Source organism: Henckelia pumila, chromosome 3 (assembly GCF_033568475.1).
Source record: "Henckelia pumila isolate YLH828 chromosome 3, ASM3356847v2, whole genome shotgun sequence".
In the NCBI taxonomy this organism is placed as follows: domain Eukaryota; kingdom Viridiplantae; phylum Streptophyta; class Magnoliopsida; order Lamiales; family Gesneriaceae; genus Henckelia; species Henckelia pumila.
The window spans coordinates 169,488,374-169,515,794 of NC_133122.1; the positions used below are offsets into that span (position 1 = coordinate 169,488,374).

Genomic DNA, 27,421 nt, shown 5'->3' on the forward strand with positions numbered 1-27,421 from the left:
TGGTCTCCTAAAATTATTTAGGAGTATGCAATAGCTTAGTTAAGGCTTTTAGAGCTTATTGAATGATGCATGGATATTTGCATTGTAGAGTTGATGATAGGCTTGGAACCTAGAGTGGGACTGCTAGGATTTGCCTGTAGTGAGGTACGTAAGTACTTACTGAGATGGCCAGCATAATATATAATATATGTGTTGCATGAGTATGTGCTATATGTTTTACCATGTTTTACGGCTTTAGCACATGCATATGTTTTTACGGAGACTGCATCGGGATGATGTGAGTCATGACAGTTTCTATCAGTCGAGGCGATTCTTCCTGAGGATTCATGTCTTGGGAATATACGAGTACCACGCGGAGTCGCTCTTTAGCCCGGTACTGTGTATTCCAGGCGCCCAGAGAAAGTGATTTAACCCTGATTTTAAAGTCATTTATGTGTTGCATATATTACATATATCATTGCTTTCGTATTGAGCTTAGAGCTCATGTTCCGTGTTTCTATATGTCTGGACACCCCATTCGACGGGGCAGTTATAGGTGCATGGTTGGGCACCAGGAGCTTGGAGTAGCCAGTGACCAGTGAAGACAACAGGATTTAGCTGTAGGTTTTGCCTTTAGGGTTATTTATTTCAATTGGGTTGTATAATCGAATTTATTTATCCGGTTGTATTCTGCCGGTCTGTTTTAATTTAAGTCTTTCGCAGCGATTTATTTATTGCATGTTTAATTATGCTCCTAACTCTGATTAGGTAGTGGATCCGGGTAGGGTCACTACATCAATTACATTAGATAATGCGAGTGCCAATAATCTTGCAATTAGATACATAAAAGATTCGTTAAAACCGATTTTAGATGGAAAATTGCTTCATGTTAGATGTGCTTGCCATGTTATTAACTTATGTGTTAAATGTGCATTGGATGATCGTTTGTGTAATGTAATAGAAAAATTCAAAACATGTGGAAAATTATTACGTGAAAGAAGATATGGACGTGATTGGAAAAAAACTAGTTGAATAAAATGGGATTATATTTAAAAAATTTCCTGCACCGGTTGAGACTAGATGAAATTTTTTATATCATTTTCTTCAAACTTTATTACGTTTTAAAGATTTAGTTACTCCATACTATAATAATATTGTTGCAGATGCTTTAATCTTGACTGATGATGATTGGGAAATTTTGAGTCATTGTGTTTTTTTGTTAGAAATTTTTAAAGAAGCAACCGAAAATTTTTCTGGCATTCATTACCCTACTTCTCCCATGTTTTTGCCTTTGATTTTCAATATGATTTTTAAATTTATGGAACATCGTGGTCATTCATTTATGAATGATTTTATTTCTAATATGGAAGATAAATTTTTGAAATATTGGGAGAATATCCTAATTTCGCATGGTGTAGCAATACTACTTGATCCAAGTCAAAGCCATGGTGGGTTGGACATATTTTTTGAATATTTCTCTAAATTTATTGGGAAGAATGTTGACGATCAAAAGAAGTCAATAGCACATTCTCTCCAAGATTTGTTTGATTTGTATGCTAGAGAACAGGGTGAACCGAGTGCACAGTCGGATGAGAGACCGATGGAGATAGGAAAAAGTGGAGCAATCAACTTCTTCCAAAGTTTGAAAGACAAAAGTTGAAGGAAAAAACGACAACAACTAATTACAATGAGATCCAAATTTATCTGAGCCAGTATATTGAGACTAACGAGAGTTTTGATGTTCTAGATTGGTAGAAAGTAAATTCTCAGCTTTATCCAGTGCTAGCGGCAATTGCACGAGATGCCCTAGACGTTCAAAGTTCTAGTGTTGCTTCCGAATCGGCATTTTCAGTATGTGGAAGAATCATTGGTGAACAAAGAACCAATTTAAAGCCAGAAACACTTAGTATGTTGACATGCCTCCAAGCTTGGTTTGCAGCAGAAAAAAAGAATAGGACCGCTGGAGCATTCGATGAGTTTCAAAGTTCAAGCTCTGACGAAGATCCGGAATATTCGAAGTATATTTTAGTTAATCTTGATGAATTTTAGATGTTAAATTATGTAATTCGAAATTTAAATTACTTTGAAAATGAATAAATTTGTGTTTGAAAATTCAAAATGCGTATATAACTGATAGAACCCAAAAACTGGAGGCAGAAGTTTTCACGCCTAGGCGTGACTTTCTTCACGCCTAGGCGTGAAATGGTTTATTTCAGAAGATGGAAACATAGCTTTTCACGCTATGGCTTGAGATTTCCAACGCCATGGCGTAAACCGATGATTTTGAAGAAGTGAGAACAGAGATTTTCACGCCATGGCGTGACTTTTCTTATGCCTAGGCGCGAGTCGCTGAGTCAAAAAAGGGAAATTTTGGTCGATTAAGTGGGAAAGAAAGTTGAAATTCATGAACTCTTGGAGATATATAAGGATCGATTTTTAGGTTAGAAGGGGACTTTTGGCATATTGCTTGGCTGCTGCAACATCACAAACAAGAGAGACGAAGCTGAAAGCGGGCGAGATGATTTAGAAACAAATATATATTTTTTTAAAAAAAACAAACCGGCCGAAACTGGTCCAGAACCGGCCGAAACCAGACCGGAACCTGCCTGGAACCCATAAAAATGGGTTCCGGTTCGAATCGGAACCGGAACCGGAACCGGAACCGGACTGGTTCATGACCGGTTCCGGGACCGGACGGACCCGAACCGGCCGGAACCGAACCGGAACCGGACCGCCAGAACTGTTAAGCATGCCTACCGAAAAACCACCCCTACTCACTTTATTATCTTTCAGTTATCCTATGAAACAAAACAAGCGATACCTAAATGGATTACTTGTCCGTCTCGGTTACTACTTTCGGTTAGATCCCGCTTGGCCATCCCCGATAATGACAAATATTATAATCTAGCTAGGTTCTATGAAACCCATACTATATATAAAAACGTTGGAAATTGTTTTGTTTAGATGGGGCCCCATGACCAATCCCACAATCGATGGGGAAAGAAAGTGATCAAAGTATCTGTTGCGCCAACAAATTTTTTCAACCCGTATTCCCCATCCCCACTACTCCTTAGTTTGGTTTCACATCTACTTTTACTTTTTTTATTTTCTCATATATATATAGAAGAATCCAAATAATCGCATGCACCACTAAAAAAATGGCTTCCAGTACTCCCCTCATTCTCATCACTAATTCAGCTTTGTCATGCTTCTGTGTATTGTTAATGCTCCTCCCTCATCAGGCAGTGACCTGGCAGCCACCTGCTGGTATATGCTCCGACGCCGTAGCCATCCATGGTTACAAGTGCCAAGAATTTGAAGTAAGACTTCAATATTTACTCGACTCACAGCTGATTCTGCGTTGACGTACTACGTACTTAATTAGGCATTGCTTGGTTGGAGATAAAATGTTGATTGATTATTAATATTTGTTTGTACGACAAATTGACCCAAATACTAGAGTCATGCACCATTATCTTATCAAAATATATTGATTCATCATATATATATTATTCATTCATGGTCATATCATATTCATATATGAACCCGCCCAGCTCGCGGTGTCATATATAATGTATTAATTAAATTTTTCAGGTGAGGACTGATGATGGATACATATTGAGCGTGCAAAGAATTCCCCAGGGCCGAGCTGGTGGTGGCGGGAAGAATCGGCAGCCGGTTTTGCTGCAACATGGGGTTCTTGTGGTAAGAAATTAATTTCCATCGGATTAATTATTTACTATCTACTCACCCAAATCAAACTTTTTCTGGATTGCTCACGCATATATATTTCATGATTTGTTTGGTTGAGAAAGAAAAAAATGAATTCAAAATTAAATACGAGCTGAGGTTCAGAGTTTTATTGTTTAAATTAAACCCGCCGAAGGCTACATTTTAATTTGTACGTGTGAATCCACGTTATAGTATTTAATTTAAGCCACAATCTATGTATCATTGGGTTATTGGTGTCAACTAGATATATATAATAAACTATGTTCTAACTTTATTTTTTTTCAAATTAAATTAATCAGTTCAGTCGTGTAAGTTATTTTGATGGTTTTTTTTTTTACTCTAACTTGTTAAAGGTGGATCTTAGTCCTATAATTAGTTTTGTTTTTTAATTCGTTTTTAGTCTTATTTTGCTTGAATGCTAACTTCTTGTCGGACATATCAGCTGAACTTCGGTTTCGCATGAGCATTTTCGGTTGCCACAATAAAGTATCACGTCAACGCTCCAATTAAATAGAGATTAAAATTTAACAAAAAGCAAAGTAATATATTAGCCAAAATCTAAAATTTGATGGAATTTTATTTTATTTTTTAAAAAACACTAATTACTTTTGCAAATTAGAGGACGGAGATAGAAACATGTCAAACTTTATATATATTCTTATTAATTTGAAGGGAAAATATAACATTTAATTATAATATTTTTTTATTTGATTGTCAAATAATTAAATTTAATTAAGCTCGTGATAAGAATGAAATTGTACATAACATGAACCAAACCATGTTTCAATTCTAGTATCACTAATGTCAGTCGCGCGTGGAACACTGATCAGGCTTGAGAATTAATATAACTTTGTTGACAATACGCCTAAAGTTTCAACAAATGTTTTATTTTTATTTTTTGAAATATTACAAACATGATTACAGTGCTTGGTGGATTACGCCTAATGTTGAATTATCTTTGGAATAATATCTACACTAGAGCTTAATTGGTAGATCCATTGATTACGCCCTTAATGTTCATTACTTATTTTTGAAATAACAAATTAAATTGTGTTTAAATTTTTATTTTTTATTTTTTATTTTTTGTATTTGTAACATAACACTTGAAGTAATTACATTAATAATGACAGGATGGAATGACATGGTTGCTAAATTCTCCCCAACAGTCGCTGGCGATGGTTTTAGCAGATAATGGGTTCGATGTTTGGATTTCAAACACCCGAGGCACCCGATTCAGCCGTCGGCATCTCACCCTTGATCCGAGGCACCCTGTATGAGAAATGTTTTTGTCTTAATTACTCTATTTTTATCGATCGATGTCATCAATTGAAACATGATGCAGCAATATTGGGATTGGACGTGGGACGATCTGGTGAATCACGACTTACCATCTGTCATGGACTTAGTTTTCGGCTATTCCGGCCAGAAAATTCACTATGTTGGCCACTCACTGGTAATCAACGGATCAAATATTTATATCTACATACATATATATATATATATATATATATATATATATATGGACAATTCGTATTAATTATAAGACAGAGTCACAGGGAACTTTGATGGCATTAGCTTCATTGTCAGAAGGAAAACATGTGGATAAGATGAGATCGGTGGCTTTACTTAGTCCAATTGCATATTTAAGCCACATGACTACAGTGCTTGGTGCTGTTTCGGCCAAAGTGTTTGTTGGTGAAGTAAGTGAGTCGTCGTCATCATTTTCTTTTTTAAAATTTATATATGTATATTACCTTTCATTAATTTTAACTTGCATGTATTGTCAACAGATAACCAAGTTGTTTGGTCTCGCGGAATTCAATCCCAAAGGGTACGTAATTATATTTAAAAGAATAATCAATAAATTTTCAACATGCTAATTATATAAAATAGCAATGCAATTCAATTTCAATAATTAAAAATTAATGTCTAAAAACAGAGGAGGGGGGGGGGGGGGGGGTGGGTCTTAATAACGTTAAATAATTTAATATTATTTATAAAAAATGATATTTTTTATGGATGCCTTAGGGTCGGGTCATTCGATACTCTGCATTTTTCAAGTTAAGGACATGGATACGTGGTTGCATCATTATCTACATTCAAACGTACGAGTGTCAAGTTTTAATATAGTGAAAAATAGAGTGTCCATCCCACATAGAATAAAATGAAAATATTCAGTCCTTGTAATTAAAATAGTCCAAACTTTATCTAGAAAATCAATATTTGAGAATTTTGCAGAAAAATAAAATAAACAGATGATTTTATAGCACGCACACAACTTTCAGAAATAATCAATCAGAGAAAATTGGTCTAGATGTATAGATTTCACCTGGTTTCAACAACAATCATTCCTAATTAATTAATCTTCATGAATTTCAGTAAATTAATAGCCAAGAACACTTAAGTTTATTATTTCCCTCTCCCGAGCAACAAATAATTTTTATCAACTACAATTCAATTTCAATATCCCTAATAAGAATCTACGTTCAGTGATCAATTCAAAACAATGTTCTCTTTAAAAGCTCTGTTAAAATTATAAGCTCTCCCGAGTTATATAAATAATTAATAGTGTATTTTCTATTGGTCCTATTCAAAATCCCCTCTCCCGAGTGCCAGATTTCAAATAAATATAACAAATCAATTATTGATCAAGTAATTGAAAAGACAATCAATTCTAGAAAAAAACAATTAATCTAGAAGAAACTCAATTCAATAAAATCAAGAATTCATGAAAGTGTCTACACCAGGTTCCATCCGACCTCTAGACTATAAAAATTAGTTCATAATAAAATTATGAATAAAACAAATCATGTTCAAAAATCCAAACATATTCAGAAATAAATAAATAAAAAATAAAGAAAACAAATCCGTCGTCGACGCCGTGTCCGGTCTCTCGATCTCCGTCTTTGTTCTTCAAGTTAAGCACCAAATTTCCTTCCCAGAAATCTCACGATCACGTCTCCAAATCTCTGATATGTACGTGTGATTTGTGTGTGGAGGCCCTCCAATTTGTCTGATAAGAAATTCTTTTATATCATGCACAAAAGCCCAACAAAATATAAAAGTTTCCTTTCCCGATAAAAATTCTAAAACGCTGAAATCTCGCGACGCGCGCCCGCTCCAGACATCACGCGGGCGCGCATAACCTTCTGTTCTCGATTCTCTCACCTTCACTTGACAAGCGCGTTTGCTCTTCCCTTCTATTTCTTTAGCGCTAAACAAGCGCTAACGTAAAGGCCCAAATGAAAGCCCACTAACTCTTCTCTCTTTTCTTCTTCTGACTTCTCTTCTCCACAATAATTCTTCTTTTCCCCATTATTTTCTTAAATCTCATTTTTTTTTTCTCTTTTCTAAATACTTCACTAATTTTCTACAACCACAAAAACAACAAAACAACCACATAAATCTGCTCGAAACAAACAATTAACAATTAAAATCATATATAAATTAAGTGTATAAAATACACTTATCAAATACCCCAAACTTAGACTTTTGCTAGTCCCGAGCAAAACTATTCAAAACAAATAAATTCAAAAAATTCATTCTCTCAAACCAACAATAATAGCCAAGAAATATTATGGAGCAATGGCCTCTGAAATAATTTTAAAAAAAATTCAAATCCAATCACATCCAACCTACTAACACTTAAACATTTTAATCATAACAAAATAACCGCATAAACTCACAATCTCCGCAACTCACGTTTCAAAACACCCTTATCCAAGTTCAATTCACACATTCATAGATCATAAGGACTTTTCAAGACAGAATATGATCAAATAAAGGATATTAATCAAAAACACTCACAATCAGATAAATGCAAAGAATAATAGTGTGTGCGTGTTTCGATCAAAATTCATAATCATTAAAAGCATCAATCAACGGTCTATAGGCTAAATTCTCGCAACTCTTCTCCACTAGTATATTGGGCAACTGTGACTCGGTCAATAGGACTTAATCAGCTTATAATGTAAGGCCTGACTCATGGCTACAAATGAAGGATTAGAATTCAAAATAAGGAGTAATTTATGCTCAAACTTTAATTTCAACTCCTTTTCATTCACAATTTCACACTTATTTTTTTTCACTTCATTAATTTTTCAACTTTTCACTTCTTCTCTTTCACAACTTTTTCAACCACAAATTTTTTCATAACTTTTCAAACCTCTTTTCAACTCTTTTTTTTTTTTTCTACTACCTCTTTCTTAAATTTTTTTTTCTTTTCAAATCTTTCACCACACCATTCCATATTCACAAATAAAAACTAGGAGCATATAACATTTTAACATTCAAATTACTCCCTTAAAGGTAGGAAATAGTGTTTAGACTATTCAGGTAGTCAATGTAGGACCTTGAAATAATGACGAATGGGGGTTTAGTCACACGTTTACATGCATGCCATTTGATTTTTCAATAAAGCTCAAACAAGGTACTAGGGATATCATTCATTAATAATAGGTAGCTTGAAAGGCTCAAACGAATTCAGAAAAATCGCCTAAATCATTCCTAATCACAGTTCTGCTCGTATTTCGCCTCGAAGAGTGTTTGAACTAGTTGTAGACAAGTCTCAATCCACAATTAAATCATACAAATTTCAATCAGTGCAGAAAAGATAATCATCAGCAGTAAACGATGATTTTCACAATAATTTCAGATTTTTTCGATACCTCAAAGTACTAATATACGTGTAAGCTCAAATAGGCAACTAAGGATAAAATTTTTTTAATGAAAATTAGGCCCAACATTTTCAAAGAATGCCTCAATCATATCTATGTCTGTATGTTTCAAAAATCAGATTCAAGCATTAATCACAGAGTATATAAGAAATTGTTCATCCAATTGGTTCCATTTTTTCTCAAAAATATTCGTTAGATAGGTAAACAATCATGGATTTCAGTTATAGCACAAAAAAATTATTTTTTCATCAGCCATGCATCCAATTATTTCTCGACTTCTTTTCAACTCAAAACTTCAACTAACACAACTAAACTCAAACAAAACAACTATCAGCCAACCAACTAAATCAAACATTGATTTACCCCCCCAAACTTAATGTAATCATTGTCCCTAATGATTAAAAACAATAAAAAGAACAAGGGACGTGCACCTTTCAATACCGAGCATCAGTACTCGGTGTCATCAAAATTTCCATGAAAAATAATTTGCAGCCGCAAAACCAAGGTGGAGGAGGTAGAGATACACGACTTAACATCCAATTTAACCTGAAAAGAGTACATGCACTCTATTAAAACACAAAAATTGGAACCCAAAGCATGCAATACAATATATCTCGCTTAAGGTATGGGAAAATAAGGAAGAGTGCGAGGCACGACGAGCATGATCATGCGCTGTTCCGAAGCTTTGATGGCGCAATGAAATGGTGTCATTGATGAAGAAGTTGGCGCATGATGTAGAGAAGGCTGCTGATGAGTCGCAATCTTTCATGGTTTAGCAGCAGGAGTTCGTGCATTTGCGCATGGAGTGCACAAGTGCTATGGAGATCATTGGCTCATGGTTTAGCATCTGGTGAAAGGCAATGCGCGTTTGCTCTCCATAAGGCGCAAATGGTGATTTGTTTGCGCTTGGAGGAAAGGGCTGTGGTGATGCGCGATTGCTCAAAGTGGAGCGCAGATGAGGTGTTGTATGCGCAATAACTTGCGCTGAAGAGGAGAGGCAGCGCGTTTGCACTATATGAAGCGCATATGGAGAGATGTTTGTGCATGAAAGTGTGTTGGTGGGTTGTTGTTTGCGCAAGTATTTTGCGCAGATGGGGATTTGGAGAAGCGCGATTGCTCTTTGAAGGCTGCGCAGATGGTCGCTTGTTAGCGCTTGCTGTTGCTGATCAGTAGCGCGATTGCACAAAGAAGGTGCATAGATGGTGATGGTTGTCACAAGGAGTTTGCGCTGATGAGAAGCTGGTTGGCGCAAGTTTTTGATGGTAATGAACGTTTGCGCTATGGGAAACACTGATGGGAAGTCTTGTTTGCGCCTTGAGGTGCGCGGAATAGGTGCGCGATTGCGCATGAAGAAGCGCGGAATAGCTAGCATTAATGCGTAGAGGAAGGGCGGGAGCGGGATAATTTACGAGCGAGCGCGCATTAGTTTCTGTTTTCAACTGCCAATCTTGAGCGGGCGCCCTCAAATCTTGGGCGAGCGCGCATCACATGTTACCGGAATTCCATAATCCTGAAATTTTTTTAAAACAATTGTAAAATTATGCCTCCAAAATTCCTAAAAGTGCATTCAAAAAACATAAATTAGCTAATTAAATAAAATGAAAAAATAAAGCAAAAATTAAATAAAAAAAATAAACTAAAAAATAAAATAACACAAAAATTTTGGGTTGCCTCCCAAAAAGCGCTTGGTTTATAGTCGTCAGCCCGACTTTTACCGGTATTAAGTCTTCCCTTTGTCTTTCACGCGCCAAATAAATTCCACGAATCGCCTTTTAAATTTCGCTCTCTTTTTCGTGAACTTATTCTTTGGTAATTTTGGCGCTCTCTCCTTCGATGAATCAACCGCAAAATCAGCTCTTTGACATTTCTCTAACTTCACAACCCGTTCAATTAAGCACAATTCTTCGATGGGTGGATTAGGTGTCTTCATGAATAAATTGAAAATCACTCTCTTGCCTTCCACACCCATCGATAATTCACCCTTCTTTACCTCGATCCTGGTATCCGCAGTGGCCAAGAATGGTCTCCCCAATATCAGTGGCATATTTGTATCCTCCTCCATATCTAGCACAACAAAATCCGCAGGAAAAATAAATTTATCTAATTTTACCAGAACATCTTCAATAATTCCAAGCGGATATGTAATAGATCTATCAGCCAGCTGCAATGCAATCATTGTGGGTTTCACCTCACCATGTCCTAGGCTCCTGAAAACAGACAAAGGCATTAGATTAATGCTAGCTCCTAAATCACAAAGTGCATTATTAAAATAAGAAGAACCAATAGTGCAAGGAATATTAAAACTCCCTGGATCCTTCAGCTTTTGTGGCATCTTCTTTTGGAGCACAGCACTGCACTCTTCCGTTAAATTCACCACCTCGTTCTGTAGCATCCTCATCTTCTTAGACATCACCTCTTTGATGAATTTAGCGTAATTCAGCATTTTCTCCAAAGCATCAGCAAAGGGGATGTTGATGTGAATTTTCATGAAAATCTCCAAAAAATTGGAGAACTGCTCATCCAACGCCTTCTTCTTGAACCTTTGGGGATATGGGAGAGGAGGCTTGTACATCGGTTTTGGCTCAGCTTCAATCTCCTTCTCCTCAACTTTTTCCTCAAATTTCTTCTTTTCAACAGCAAGTTCTTGGACTCAAACTTCTTTTCCACTCCTCAACTCTATGGACTTACACTGTTCTATGGGATTCACCTCAGTATTGCTTGGAAATTAGCCACGATTATTATCTTTCAGTGCGTTTTCCAACTGCCCAATGCTAGTTTCCACAGACTTCATCATGACACCCATATTTACTACATGTGTCTCCAAGCTGTCAAGGCGAGACTCAGTTCTCGCCATCCTCTTACCTGATTCCTGCACAAAGGTACTAACCACATCCTCCAAAGACAACTTACCATCAGCCTTATTAGTATTGTGAGCATAAGAAAAATTTTCATTATTCCGCAAACTAGGGTGAAAAGTATTAGGAACATGATTACCTCTGTAAGCTCCATAACCTCGGTAGCCATTAGGATTGATATAATTAACTTCCTCTGGGGTATGTGATCCTTCAACTCCAGTTGAATCTGCAACATTAATCTTATTTAAAGAAGCTACCTGTGTAGTCAGTGTAGATAATTGAGCAGTGATGGATGTGAGAGGATCCACTGCATACACTCCAACTGGCTTCTTGACTCCCGTACGCTCAGATGGCCATTGAAAACTGTTGATCGTCATCTGTTCCAACATATCATAGGCCTGTACATGATCCTTTGCAAAAATAGTACCTCCAGCCATTGAATCCACATTCATTCTCGTAGGCGCATTCAGTCCGTTGTAAAACCACTCGATCTGTTCCCAATCTGCAAAATTGTGGTTAGGACAACGTCTAAGTAATTCTTTGTACCTTTCCCACGCCTCGTATAGCTGTTCAGTGTCCATCTGCCTAAAGGTGCTGATTTCTATCTTCAGTTGGGTGGATTTGGCAGGTGGAAAATATTTTGCAAGAAATTTTTCTGCCATCCCCTCCCAAGTAGTGATGCTTCCTAGCGGCAGTGATTGCAACCAACTCCTTGCTTGATCCCTGAGAGAAAACGGAAACAAGCATAAACGAATAATATTCTCAGACACACCATTAATTTTTACCGTATCGGTAATTTCTAAGAAGGTCCGTAGGTGCAGGTGAGGATCAGCTGTAGCGCTTCCATTGAATTGGTTTGATTGCACCATGTTGATTAACGCAGACTTCAGTTCAAAATTGTTGGCGTTAATGGTCCCTCGAGCGATTCCAGAATAGTGAGCCTGGATCGTCGGTCTGAAGTGGTCTCTGATTGGAACCAGGGGAGCTTGATTTACTTCTTCTTCAGCCATTCTTTCAATTTCTTCTCTTCTAGCTCTTCTTAAAGCACGTGCAGTGCGCTCGATCTCCGGATCAAAAAGTAATGAATTCGCACTTTGAGATCGTCACATAGACTGCAATTAAAAATAAGAAGAAATCAATTAGTAACTTAAAATAAAATAAAAAAAAACTCTAAATTAAAATCTAGACTAATTGGTAACAAGAATAAAAAATTGGTCATATCTTTGTAGCAACTGAAATCTTTTTTTGAAAAAACTTTAATTCCGTGTATTAGCTAAAGCGTTACGTATGTCTGGTGGAGATCACATTCACTCTGGTACCGTAGTAGGTAAACTTGAAGGAGAAAGAGGTCAGAGGCGAATTGAAAGCTAAGCAGTGGGAATTCTAAGGACCTCTTCATTTTGGCAAAGATCCGCTGCAGTAGGTTACTAGCCTACTCGCCCAGGGTTGGAATGCTGATAACGAAAACGGAAGGAAGAAAAAAATTTACAAAACAAAAATGGGATTCCTAATAATCAAAATTTACTCCCCGGCAACGTCGCCAAAAAATTGTTGTGAAAATTACTCGCAAGCGTACGAGTTTCAAGTTTTAATATAGTAAAAAATAGAGTGTCGATCCCACAGGGAGTAAAATGAAAATATTCAGTGCTTGTAATTAAAATAGTCCAAACTTTATCTAGAAAATCAATATTTGAGAATTTTGCAGAAAAATAAAATAAACAGATGATTTTATAGCACGCACACAACTTTTAGAAATAATCAATCAGAGAAAATTAGTCTAGAGGTATAGATTTCACCTGGTTTCAACAACAATCAATCCTAATTAATTAATCTTCATGAATTTCAGTAAATTAATAACCAAGAACACTTAAGTTTATTATTTCCCTCTCCCGAGCAACAAATAATTTTTATCAACTACAATTTAATTTCAATATCCCTATTAAGAATCTACTTGCAGTGATCAATTCAAAACAATGTTCTCTTTAAAAGATCTGTTAAAATTATACACTCTCTCGAGTTATATAAATAATTAACAATGTATTTCTATTAGTCCTATTCAAAATCTCCTCTCCCGAGTGCCAGATTTCAAATAAATATAACAAATCAATTATTTATCAAGTAATTGAAAAGACAATCAATTTTAGAAAAAACAATTAATCTAGAAGAAACTCAATTCAATAAAATCAAAAATTCATGAAAGTGTCTACACCAGGTTCCATCCGACCTCTAGACTATAAAAATTAGTTCATAGTAAAATTATGAATAAAATAAATCATGTTAAAAAATACAAACATATTCAGAAATAAATAAATAAAATATAAAGAAAACAAATCTGTCGTCGATGCCGTGTCCGGTCTCTCGATCTCCATCTTTGTTCTTCAAGTTAAGCACCGAATTTCCTTCCCAGAAATCTCACGATCACGTCTCCAAATCTCTGATATATACGTGTGATTTGTGTGTGGCGGCCCTTCAATTTGTCTGATAAGAAATCCTTTTATATCATGCACAAAAGCCCAACAAAATATAAAAATTTGCCTTTCCCGATAAAAATTCTAAAACGCTGAAATCTCGCGACGCGCGCCCGCTCCAGACATCACGCGGGCACGCATAACCTTCTGTTCTTGATTCTCTCACCTTCACTTGACAAGCGCGTTTGCTCTTCCCTTCTATCTCTTTAGCGCTAAACAAGCGCTAACGTTAATGTTGGAGAACGCGGCGATCAGATCAATCAGAATTGATACCCGGTGCAGCGGAAGTTTAAAATTTTATATGGAACGATTCCATAATGGGTATCAAAACTTAACGATTAAATTGTGTGTGTAAAAATTAAATAACAATTATAAATTTTTACCTCCAATCTCGAATCGAGATTATGGACACCAACAGATTGCTCTGCTCTTGTTGTATATCCCTGGAACTGATGGACGAACTGTTCTTCAATCAGGTCCACGAACGGATAATTAATTCCTCTAATAGATTGCACTAGAAAATCTATCAGAAGTTTCTACGAAGAGAATTAACGAATTTGATCCGTTAAACCAGACTGTAATTCAAAATTCACAGACTGGATTTTCCCGAGTAGAGAGGGAAGGGGGGCGGCCACTTTAGAGAGAAAATAACTAGGTTTTCGAAAATTGTGACCTGTTATGTGTAATTTTTGTACTGCAATAACTTATTTATAATGTAGGCCACTAACAGCTTAGGGCCCATTAGTCATAAGTTCAAGCCCGACAAGCAAAGCCCGCATGTTCAGAAATTAATATAAAATTCATCCTGACTCCGATTGATAAACCGATTTCACCAATGTGCACAGAAACCATTTCTGCACCTTTTAAAGTCAAGATAAATTTTTCTGAATCCGAATTCAGTGATTTCCAAAAATGCCCATCCCTATGTCATTTTAGGAAATCTTACTCCTCTACTCATAATTAAGAAGTCCAACTTCTTTGTTCATTAAATTTAACTCTTTAAATTTAACTATCTCAATGGGGATTAAAAATCCATTACTCTGTGTGACCCTCAATGGTTCAGGGATACAGCTAGCCGTGGGCTCACAACTCCTTGTGACTCGGAACAACAATTTCCGACTTGCCCATCGAATCATGGTAAGAGAGCCTAGCAACATCGCCCCATGATTCCCTAGGTATCACTGATAGTGCCTGCAAGAACCAATAGATTTTGGTTAGCGTACAGTACGGTCCCTTCATCCATATATCCCGATCGAATCAACAACCATTGGTATATCGAGAGTCGTTCGAGATTCGATAACTATGCAATACATCTTGAAGATCAAATAGTGACATCGCATGTGTTACTAAGAAACCATTTCTTAAAACACATCATGTACTCTGGCCAGAGATTCGTCACACTAATATCTCCTCAGATCGCATAGGATATCCACACTCGCAAGTATGTGGTGAATCCTTGACAACAAAGCATCGACTCCTATATGTGTTGTAACTGTACCCAATCCCGACACCTGATGACCCCAATAGAGTCGGTAAACGAGTCAAAGCACAGTACTAGCATATAGAGTCTCAATGATGTTTCAAGTAGTAAGGACTAATGGTGTACAACCAAAACCGCGGACTTTATCCACTCGATAAGTGATAACCACTTGGAAAGTCCGGATAGGGTAGTTCGATCATTCATCGTATGAATATCCATTTGCATGCTTCGAACATCTCTATGTTCCTTACCAATGAAACGTGGTACTCTGCATCGCAAATCCTAGTCTCAAACTCGAGCGATCCTTATCCTTATTATCGGACGGCTCAATTGACTAGGAACAGTTTAGAATATACAGTGACTATAAGATGTGTTTCATGATAGACATCTCCATGTTTTACCACATCTTACATACACTATAGTATATTCAAGGTCTTTATCAAAACAACAATAGTATATCACAATATAACAATATGAAGAAAGATAAAGTCATTGCCATTAATAAAAGTGTAAATTATATTAAACAAAAGATTGTTTATACAAAGAGTCATCAAAGCCCTTAGCCACAAGTTGGCTCACCGGGCACCCACTCTTTCAATCTCCCACTTGCCCTAAAGCCAACTAGTCATACTACGTAGACCCATTGCTTCACGATGTTTGTCAAATAATGGTCCTGGCAAGGGCTTAGTAAGTGGATCAGCGATATTGTCTGCAGAGGCCACTCTTTCGACAGTGATGTCTCCTCTTTCCACAATCTCCCGGATGATGTGGTATTTCCTTAGTACGTGTTTGGATCTTTGATGAGACCTTGGTTCCTTTGCCTGAGCAACGGCACCCGTGTTGTCACAGTACACCGGGACTGGACCAACAACTTCAGGAATGACGCCCAACTCTTGGACGAAATTCCTCATCCAAACGGCCTCTTTAGCAGCAGCTGATGCTGCAATGTATTCTGCTTCAGTGGTGGAATCCGCTGTGGTGTCCTGCATAGAACTCTTCCAAGAGACAGCACCGCCATTGAGCATGAACACAAATCCAGAGGTTGACTTCGAGTCATCCACGTCACTTTGGAAGCTAGAGTCGGTATAGCCTTCCAATTTTAGTTCTCTTCCTCCATATACCATGAACATATTCTTAGTCCTTCGTAAGTACTTAAGAATGTCCTTCACGGCTTTCCAATGCATTTGACCGGGATTAGCTTGATATCTGCTTGTGACACTCAGAGCAAATTCTACATCCGGTCTGGTAGATATCATCCCATACATGATACTACCTATGGCTGATGCATATGGTACATGTGTCATTTTCTCTATCTCTTCATCCGTCTTGGGACACATAGACTTGGATAGAGAAACTCCATGACACATGGGTAGATGTCCTCTCTTGGACCCATCCATTGAAAACCGTTTCAATATGGTGTCGATGTAGGTTGATTGAGTGAGTCCTATCATTCTCTTAGATCTATCTCTATAGATCTGTATCCCTAGAATATAGGATGCCTCACCCAAATCCTTCATCGAGAATCTACCTGATAACCATATCTTTGTTGACTGCAACATCCCTACGTCATTCCCAATGAGTAGGATGTCATCAACATAAAGTACTAAGAATGTCACAACATCCTTAACTACTTTCTTGTACACGCATGGTTCCTCCGGGTTCTTGATGAAATCAAAATCCTTTATTGTTTCATCAAATTTCTGGTTCCAACTTCTTGATGCTTGTTTTAGACCATAAATTGATCTCTGAAGTTTGCATACCTTATGCTCGCTTCCCATGGATGTGTAACCCTCAGGCTGCTTCATATAGATTTCTTCCTTAATGTCTCCATTAAGAAAAGCAGTCTTCACATCCATTTACCATATCTCATAGTCATACCAAGCAGCTATGGCAATAAGGATTCTTATGGACTTGAACATTGCAACTGGTGAAAAGGTTTCATCATAGTCAACTCCTTGTCTTTGAGTATAACCTTTCGCCACCAATCGCGCCTTGTAGGTCAATACCTTACCATCAGGCCCAAGCTTTCTCTTGTAGATCCATTTACACCCTATTGGAACAATTCCATCGGGAGGATCTACTAAAGACCAAACTTGGTTTGTATGCATCGAATCTATTTCCGACTGCATAGCTTCAAGCCATAAATTTGAATCCGCATCAGAAATTGCTTCCTTGAAGTTTCTTGGATCACATCCAACATCGGGTTCATCTTGATCCCCTTCAAGAAGAAGACCATATCGAATAGGAGGTCTAGAAGTCCTCTCGGATCTTCTAGGTACAGGCATGTCTATCAATGGTTCCTGAGGTGTAGGATCGTTATTTTGTATTTCGGGTTCTTCTCGAATTTCTTCGAGTTCCATCATCTCGCCTTTATTATCCAATAAGAACTCCTTCTCCAAGAAGGTGGCATTCCTTGAAACAAACACCTTTGTTTCAGCAGGATAATAGAAATAATATCCGATTGAATTCTTCGGATACCCTACAAAATAACATAAGCTGGATCGACTATCCAACTTATCTCCCACTGTCCGCTTCACGTAAGCAGGACATCCCCAAATCCTCAAGTACGAATATTTAGGAGCTTTGCCATTCCATAACTCGTATGGTGTTTTGTCCACTGCTTTAGTGTGGACGTTGTTCAACAACAATACCGCCGTTTCAAGCGCATAGCCCCAAAACGAAGGTGGAAGCTCAGTGAAGCTCATCATGGATCGAACCATGTCCAACAAAGTTCGATTACGACGCTCCGATACACCATTCAGCTGTGGTGTCATAGGAGGAGTCCACTGAGAGAGAATCCCATTCTCTTTTAGATAGTCCAAAAACTCGGTACTTAAGTATTCTCCACCTCGATCCGATCGAAGTGCTTTAATATTTTTACCTAGCTTGTTTTCTACTTCAGCCTTGAATTCTTTGAATTTTTCAAATGCTTCAGACTTATATTTCATTAAATATAAATACCCATACCTAGAATAATCATCAGTAAAGGTAATGAAGTAGGTGTGGCCATATTGAGTACCAACTCTAAATGGACCACAAACATCTGTATGGATCAAATCCAACAGATTTTGACTACGCTCAGGTTTCCCCTTAAAAGGAGATTTAGTCATTTTTCCTTTCAGGCAGGATTCACAAGTAGGTAGAGAGTTAATATCAGACATATCAAACATGCCCTCTCCCACTAGCTTGTTCATCCTCCTTGAGGAAATATGACCTAGCCTAGCATGCCAAAGGTTTGTCGGGTTTTGACTATCGATTTTCCTTTTGTTTGTTGTTGCCGGTTTATCAACATAATTTATTGGAACGTCTTTTAGTTTTAAGTTATATAGATCGTTTTCAAGTTGTCCATGTCCAATCAAACATTCATTCTTGTAAATATTGCAAATCCCATTCACAAAATTGCAAGAATAGCCATCTCTATTAAGCATAGAAACAGAAATAATGTTTTTAATCAAATCCGGAACAAATAAAACATCTCTCAAAAGTAACTTAAAACCGTTTTGCAAAATTAAATAAATATCTCCCACAGCTTTAGCTTCAACTCTGGAACCATTTTCGAGCCTCAGCTGGGTCTCACCCATTCTAAGCCTGCAACTTCTTGTCATCACCTGCAAATCATTGCAAATGTGAGATCCACATCCGGTATCCAATACCCATGAAGTAGTATTAAGTGAAACATTTATTTCAATATAGAACATACCCTTCGCAGTTCGCAACTGCTCTATTGCAGTTACGCTTCCAATGACCGGGCTTCTTGCAGTAATGGCAAACATCCTTGGATTTTTCCATGTTTGAAGCCTTTGTCTTGTACTTCTTCTCGGGTTCGATTTTCTTGGGTGGGGCAGAACGTTTCTTACCCTTTGTACTTGGCCCCTTCTTAGCAGAAGAAGAGGAGCCCACCAAGAAAGCCGGTTTATCCTTCTTTAATGTGGATTCATATGTCACAAGCATATTGACCATCTCTTCAAGGGAGGCCTCTATCTTGTTCATATTGAAATTCACCACAAATCCGTCAAACGAAGAAGGAAGAGACAGAAGTAGTAAGTCCACGTTGAGTTCATGCTCCAACACCAAATCAAGGGTTACCAACTTCTGTATGAGCCAAATCACTCGTACCCCATGATCACGGACCGAAGTCCCTTCACGCATGCGACACGTCATTAGCCCCTTTACAGTAGCGAACCTTTCAGCCCTCGATTGAGCCCCAAAAAGTTTCTTGAGTTGTACGTGAATGTCAGCAGCATTCACGGTGTCCTCAAATCGCCTCTGGAGTTCATCAGACATCGAGGCTTGCATATAGCATTTGGCCTTGATATCATGGTCCCACCATGTATCAAGTTTGGCTAACTCTTCCGGACTTATGTCAGCTGGTGTTTCCTTCGGAGGAGATTTTTCTAACACGTAGAGCATCTTCTCCGAAGTCAAGACAATCTTCAACTTACGGAACCATTCCGTATAGTTTGCGCCAGTCAACTTATTTTGTTCGAGGATCGAGAAAAGTGGATTACGCGAATTCATCTTTATGAAATACTGAAAAGAAACAGACAAATATCAGTGATTGTTTAAGCAATTTACTAAGACATAAAATAGGCGAAATTTATTTTATGAATCTCACTCCCACTATTTTAACGATTTCACTACCCTTTAGTGAAAACGGGAAACTGTTTTCCTTAGTGAGAACATGGAGTCCAATTGACAAACTATGGTCCCAAATAATATCAGCCAACCATAATTTTCAAAAGGTAGAGCCCAATTGCTTCCAAAGCAACCTCCACGTTTTTACCTCATGTCCAATAAGGGCCCAATAATATGACGCCGTTTATTGTGACATGTCAAGATGACCCATCAATATTAAGTTGTGATGGACGGTCGCCATGTGGATCCCCCAATAATATGAGCCGATCCCATGGGAGTTCCACCCAACTTACAACATGTGTCGATCCAATGTACAGCTTTCCGACGAACGGGCCCCCCAATAATATGAGCCGGACCGTATCCGCGGGTAGCATCTCATACATTGATCGTTGATGGAAGGTAGGAACATTTAAACAAATTTAAATTTCCTTTATTTATCTTGATATCAATTTTAAATCATATTTAAAATGAGGGATTTTAATTTTGAAAATTTGTCTCATCATTTTTTAAAATTTTGTATGCTTGCCGGATTCACACAATTTTGTCTAAAACATGCATACAACAATAATATCACATATTATATAGGATGATCGATTCCATTTCTAATCGACCGGTGGTTGCCAATCACGAGTCTTAGTCCAATCCTAGGTAATATGCAGTATGCAATGCAATCCTATTACATTGAGCTTCCAATTTACATTTCTTCTGTCTTTATTGTCTGCTGGGCCCACCTCCATCTTCAAATCTTGATCTCCCACTAAATCTAATGTATTTACAATAAATAACAATGACAAGTAGGGGATACATTTTTAAGGGGTGGGAACGGCCATAAACCAAGCCCACTTTTATTACATATGACAATTCATATTGGGCCATAAACCAGGCCCATTAATAAATCCAACAACAATAAAAACAAATGTAAATTCCTAACATACACCTACAAAATTGGTCATGGCAATCGATCATCCTTATCCAATAACATTTAATTCAAAATTAATTTATTGGATAACATGCAATGACAATTTAAATTTAAAAGGATAAAATCATATTTCATATATAAAATCTTATTTTACATACAAAATCATATTTTATCTTTTTATCAAATAAAATCATATTTTATCTATAAAATCCAATTTTATACATAAAATCATATTTTACTCAATATTTCCATAAGATCATATCTTATCATCAATTGTACCAAAATAATTAATTTCAAAATTCAATTTAACGGATAAAATATTTAAATTTTCCAAAAATTCAAATTTATCCAAAAATCAATTTTAAAATTTTCGGACTCGAACAATTCGATCCGACGCCTCGTGGACCAATCAAAAACAATTTTCGATCGGACCAAAAATAGAATTTTAACATATTAAAATTTAATTTAAAAATTAAAAAATTAATTTTTCCCGCGGGCCGCCCGGGACATTCCCGGGCTGCCTGCGCCCTAATGGGGTCGGGCCGGGCAGCCCGGCTGCCCCTAGGGCAGCGACGATCGCTGCCCTGGGCAGCGCCCAGCGCTGCGCTGGGCACCGCCTAGCGCTGCATAGGGCAGCGATCCAATCGCTGCCCGGGTTTTTGCCCGAAATTTTTTTTTTTTAAATATTAATTTTGTTTCAAAAAACCGAGGCTTAAAAATTTTTTGTACAATCGATTAATTTAATCGCTTGATCTGAGCAACCTGGCTCTGATACCACTGTTGGAGAACGCGGCGATCAGATCAATCAGAATTGATACCCGGTGCAGCGGAAGTTTAAAATTTTATATGGAACGATTCCATAATGGGTATCAAAACTTAACGATTAAATTGTGTGTGTAAAAATTAAATAACAATTATAAATTTTTACCTCTAATCTCGAATCGAGATTATGGACACCAACAGATTGCTCTGCTCTTGTTGTATATCCCTGGAACTGATGGACGAACTGTTCTTCAATCAGGTCCACGAACGGATAATTAATCCCTCTGATAGATTGCACTAGAAAATCTATCAGAAGTTTCTACGAAGAGAATTAACGAATTTGATCCGTTAAACCAGACTGTAATTCAAAATTCACAGACTGGATTTTCCCGAGTAGAGAGGGAAGGGGGGCGGCCACTTTAGAGAGAAAATAACTAGGTTTTCAAAAATTGTGACCTGTTGTGTGTAATTTCTGTACTGCAATAACTTATTTATAATGTAGGCCACTAACAGCTTAGGGCCCATTAGTCATAAGTTCAAGCCCGACAAGCAAAGCCCGCATGTTCAGAAATTAATATAAAATTCATCGTGACTCCGATTGATAAACCGATTTCACCAATGTGCACAGAAACCATTTCTGCACCTTTTAAAGTCAAGATAAATTTTTCTGAATCCGAATTCAGTGATTTTCAAAAATGTCCATCCCTATGTCATTTTAGGAAATCTTACTCCTCTACTCATAATTAAGAAGTCCAACTTCTTTGTTCATTAAATTTAACTCTTTAAATTTAACTATCTCAACGGGGATTAAAAATCCATTACTCTGTGTGACCCTCAATGGTTCAGGGATACAGTTAGCCGTGGGCTCACAACTCCTTGTGACTCGGAACAACAATTTCCGACTTGCCCATCGAATCATGGTAAGAGCGCCTAGCAACATCGCCCCATGATTTCCTAGGTATCACTGATAGTGCCTGCAAGAACCAATAGATTTTGGTTAGCGTACAGTACGGTCCCTTCATCCATATATCCCGATCGAATCAACAACCATTGGTATATCGAGAGTCGTTCGAGATTCGATAACTATGCAATACATCTTGAAGATCAAATAGTGACATCGCATGTGTTACTAAGAAACCATTTCTTAAAACACATCATGTACTCTGGCCAGAGATTCGTCACACTAATATCTCCTCAGATCGCATAGGATATCCACACTCGCAAGTATGTGGTGAATCCTTGACAACAAAGCATCGACTCCTATATGTGTTGTAACTGTACCCAATCCCGACACCTGATGACCCCAATAGAGTCGGTAAACGAGTCAAAGCACAGTACTAGCATATAGAGTCTCAATGATTTTTCAAGTAGTAAGGACTAATGGTGTACAACCAAAACCGCGGACTTTATCCACTCGATAAGTGATAACCACTTGGAAAGTCCGGATAGGGTAGTTCGATCATTCATCGTATGAATATCCATTTGCATGCTTCGAACATCTCTATGTTCCTTACCAATGAAACGTGGTACTCTGCATCGCAAATGCTAGTCTCAAACTCGAGCGATCCTTATCCTTATTATCGAACGGCTCAATCGACTACGAACAGTTTAGAAAATACAGTGACTATAAGATGTGTTTCATGATAGACATCTCCATGTTCTACCACATCTTACATACACTATAGTATATTCAAGGTCTTTATCAAAACAACAATAGTATATCACAATATAACAATATGAAGAAAGATAAAGTCATTGCCATTAATAAAAGTGTAAATTATATTAAACAAAAGATTGTTTATACAAAGAGTCATCAAAGCCCTTAGCCACAAGTTGGCTCACCGGGCACCCACTCTTTCAGTTAAGGCCCAAATGAAAGCCCACTAACTCTTCTCTCTTTTCTTCTTATGACTTCTTTTCTCCACAATAATTCTTCTTTTCCCCATTATTTTCTTAAATCTCATTTTTTTTCTTCTCTTTTCCAAATACTTCACTAATTTCCTACAACCACAAAAACAACAAAACAACCACATAAATCTGCTCGAAACAAACATTTAATAATTAAAATCATATATAAATTAAGTGTATAAAATACACTTATCACTACACATCTTGATGTTTGACTTATTTGAACAGCCACATGTATAATTCCAATAATTGGTTGACATTTTATTTTTATTTTTTGAGTTTACCAATTTATTTTCTTGTGTTTGATAGACGGACGTGGCCTATTTATATTTGTTTCTCCAACATAATCATTGTGCCGCTTTCAAAATTAAGGAGTTAATTTGATTGGATTGGGATTACAGATTATTATACATTTGATTAAAACTTATTTTGAAAAAATAATTATGTTGTACAGGGAGCCAGTGGCCAACTTTCTTAAAGTTGTTTGTGCTGATCCAATAGTGAATTGTTATGACTTGCTCACTGCTCTTACGGGTATTTTTCCATTCATTCACCCATGCACATTAAATTTGGTTGATTATGTTATATGTAAATTTAACTTATTTACAGGAAAAAATTGTTGCCTAAATGCATCAACTGTGGAACTCTTCCTCAGGAACGAACCACAATCTACTTCGACCAAGAACCTGGTTCATTTAGCTCAAAGTAATTAATTATTGAAAAATTATATTGTAGCGTATACGAAATTAACACAAATATTATTCTTTGCAAAAATCAATTGCAGCTGTTCGAAATGGAATCCTCTCAAAATATGATTTTGGGAATGCCAAATTCAATTTGGAACATTATGGCGAATCCACGCCTCCTGTCTATGATTTGACCAAAATTCCTCGTGATCTTCCACTCTTTCTAAGCTATGGAGGACGAGATGCTTTGTCCGATGTTAAGGATGTGGAAACACTGCTCGATAGTCTAAAATTTCACAATATACAAAAGATGCACGTTCAGTATATCAAGGATTATGCTCATGCCGATTTCATAATGGGGATTAATGCCAAGGAAGTTGTATATGATGAGGTTATCGCATTTTTCAGAGGATCTTGATTTTGGATTGAGATCATTTCGTGTACGCGATAGTCAAATAATGAGAACGACTCCAAAAAATTGGAAGATATATATAAATTTTGTTGCGCATATATGTTGTGACAACGGAATCCGGATATCTCCACAATGGTATGATATTGTCCACTTTGGGTTTAACCCTCATGGTTTTGTTTTTGGGAACCCATCCAAAAGGCCTCATACCAATGGAGATATCATTCCATTTATTAACCCATGATTATTTCCTTGATCAATCAATGTGGGACTTAGGTTGATATCCCAACAATCCTCCTCTCAAACGAAGTCACACCATTATTCACATGGTCCGGGCCTCCCCTCAATCCGTCTCCAATCGAGGCTACTCCACTATACTGCGTTGAGGCACATGTCTTACATGAATTCCCGGGAGCATCACCCCTCGAGAGCTTAACACGGATCTTACCGGAAACCTCAGCTCCTTCGTTTTTAATTCCGAGGATTCCACCCACATTGGTTCGATCAGACCATGGCTCTGATACCACTTGTTGTGACAACGGAATCCGGATATCTCCACAATGGTATGATATTGTCCACTTTGGGTTTAACCCTCATGGTTTTGTTTTTGGGAACCCATCCAAAAGGCCTCATACCAATGGAGATATCATTCCATTTATTAACCCATGATTATTTCCTTGATCAATCAATGTGGGACTTAGGTTGATATCCCAACAATATACATAGAAGATGTCACTGTTGGAGTACTGTTTTCTCGTGTCCAAGATGCAGCGAAAGTTTAAAATTTTTCATTTTGACGTTCAAAACATGCTTGGGCACTCGTATGGTTTAAATAATATTCATAGGTTGTTATAGAATTTATACCTTAGTCATGAATAGTTCACTTTGAAAGAATTTTATTCTTTGATATTTCGGCCCTTAATAAATTAAATATTATAAGATTTTGCTTTCCAGACAAGATCAAATATTTGGTAAATATCTTGTGTATATCTTGAATATGTTAAGATATATATTTGCCAAGCTTAAATCGTGTCTTGATAAGCTGATTATTAGATATAATATTATTAGATATTATCAAGATTTGATTTGCAAGATTTGATAGAGTTTTATTCCTACTAAAACATGTTTTCTTATTCATGTAGGACTCTATCTAAGGAAAACTTCAAGACTTAGATTCTAATCTATAAAAGGGAGTTTTCACGCACAAGATTAAAGAGACTTCAGATGTACAACTCTTTGCGCATAGACTGAAGAATTCTGGTTGCGCTTAATCGTGTCATGCCCAAATTACCCAACTCAATCAGATAATCACTAAAAATGTAGTAGTGTGAGTAGGGATCGTTCCCCCGAGAAAAGGTAAATTTAATTGTGTTCTTAAAATATTGGAAATAAATAAAAGGGGTTTTTGAGATTTGGATTAACTACTGAAAATTTTAAGCAATTAAAATTAATAAGATTACTAGCATGCAAGATTGAAAAATAAAATAAAGAAATCAATAAGAGATGAGACTTGGTATCGGTCGACTACACCCTTGATATTCATTATTCATTCATCCATTCCCTAAAAATAATTAATCCTATCAAGTATTCATCATTGGAAACCAAATTTCTGTTTCATCTTAAGTTTAGCTAATCAGAAAACAACATTCTAGATTAACCCTTACCAATAAATTAACCCGGATTCCGGCGATCTAGATTTAAATTTACGATAGCATTCAAACTAATAAAACTGACGAACCTAGACAACACAAACACCAGCGGTTGTATTTAGACTAGCCAATTCTTGACCCTACGATTCAATAAATTCAACAGCAGAAAATATCAAACGTAGTTGCTTCGCAAATTAGTTAATTCAAATAATTACGGATTTGAACTCTAATTTAGCTATAGTTTGCAAAACAAAATCCTAAGATGACCAATCCTAAAATCTCGCATCCAAGCATGAAATAAACCAGATCAAATATTGATACTTAACAAGAATTAAACACTGCAATTCGAATCTCATGAATAAATTATATCAAGGTTTCGTCTCCCTCAACCAAGTAAAAAGGTTTAGCTACAACGATTCATCACCAAATCCATAAAAATTCAAAGAAGAGAAGAAAGCTAGAGAGAAAATTGAAAAAATAAAACCTAGCCGCCTTTGAGAGTCTCCAAGTCTGATAATTATGTCTTTAAAACGGAATTAAAAGCCTAATAAAACCTAGAGTCCAAAATAACAAAGTTTCCAAAAATATAAAAATCCTTCCTGAACAGCTACGCTCGCTCGATCGGTGACATCCTGCAGATCGAGCTAGCCAAAATATTCAAAGCTACTGGTTTCAAAACACGCACGCCGCTCGATCGGTAACATCTTGCAGATCGAGCGGCGTAAAAAATTCCAAGCTACTGTCTTCGCAAAACATGCTCCGCTCGATCGGTAACATCTTGCAGATCGAGCGGCCAAAAGTTCTTCAGAAATTTACTGCATTTCCATGACTCCAAAGTTCCGTCCTAGTCTGCCTTAATATACGACCTAACCATAATAAAACCGGAGAACAAATCATGCAAACACAGAAAATGAAATACGAACAAAATGCATAAATAAAACACATAAACTAATGCAAAACAACAACAAAATGACACTAAAAAATGCAATAAAAACATAACTATCAAATTCCATTGAAGAATTCGAAGATTCTGAAGCAAGTTTTTGCAACCTTCGTTGTTGCATGTCTGGTAGCGCTCAGTCATGTCGCGCCCAAATTAACCCAACTCAGATTAACTAAATAAACATGTAGTAGCGAGAGTAGAGATTGTTCTCACGAGAAAAGTGAAATTTATTTGTGTTCTTATTAATACTTAAAATAATTAAAAGGGGTTTGTTGGATTTTATAAACTACTACGCAAGAATTAAAATTAGAAAGATCAAT

The 27,421-nt window shown here is 36.9% G+C and overlaps 1 protein-coding gene across 1 annotated transcript; it reads left to right on the top strand.

Annotated features, from left to right (window-relative positions):
- The first annotated feature begins 3,198 nt into the window (after positions 1-3,198).
- LOC140889931 (triacylglycerol lipase 2-like) lies at positions 3,199-24,518 on the top strand. Its single transcript, XM_073297676.1, has 9 exons — positions 3,199-3,299; positions 3,574-3,684; positions 4,842-4,982; positions 5,054-5,164; positions 5,268-5,411; positions 5,502-5,542; positions 23,869-23,948; positions 24,024-24,119; positions 24,199-24,518. The coding sequence occupies exons 1-9, from the start codon at positions 3,204-3,206 to the stop codon at positions 24,516-24,518; spliced, it is 1,140 nt and encodes a 379-aa protein (XP_073153777.1). The 5' UTR covers positions 3,199-3,203.
- The last annotated feature ends 2,903 nt before the right edge of the window (positions 24,519-27,421 follow it).

Excerpts from the sequence above, each read along its gene's own strand:
- LOC140889931 (XM_073297676.1), top strand. The coding sequence starts at position 3,204 with ATGCTCCTCCCTCATCAGGCAGTGACCTGGCAGCCACCTGCTGGTATA. Across the intron at positions 3,685-4,841 it reads TGCAACATGGGGTTCTTGTG|GATGGAATGACATGGTTGCT; the intron begins GTAAGAAATTAA and ends TAATAATGACAG. Across the intron at positions 5,412-5,501 it reads CCAAAGTGTTTGTTGGTGAA|ATAACCAAGTTGTTTGGTCT; the intron begins GTAAGTGAGTCG and ends TATTGTCAACAG.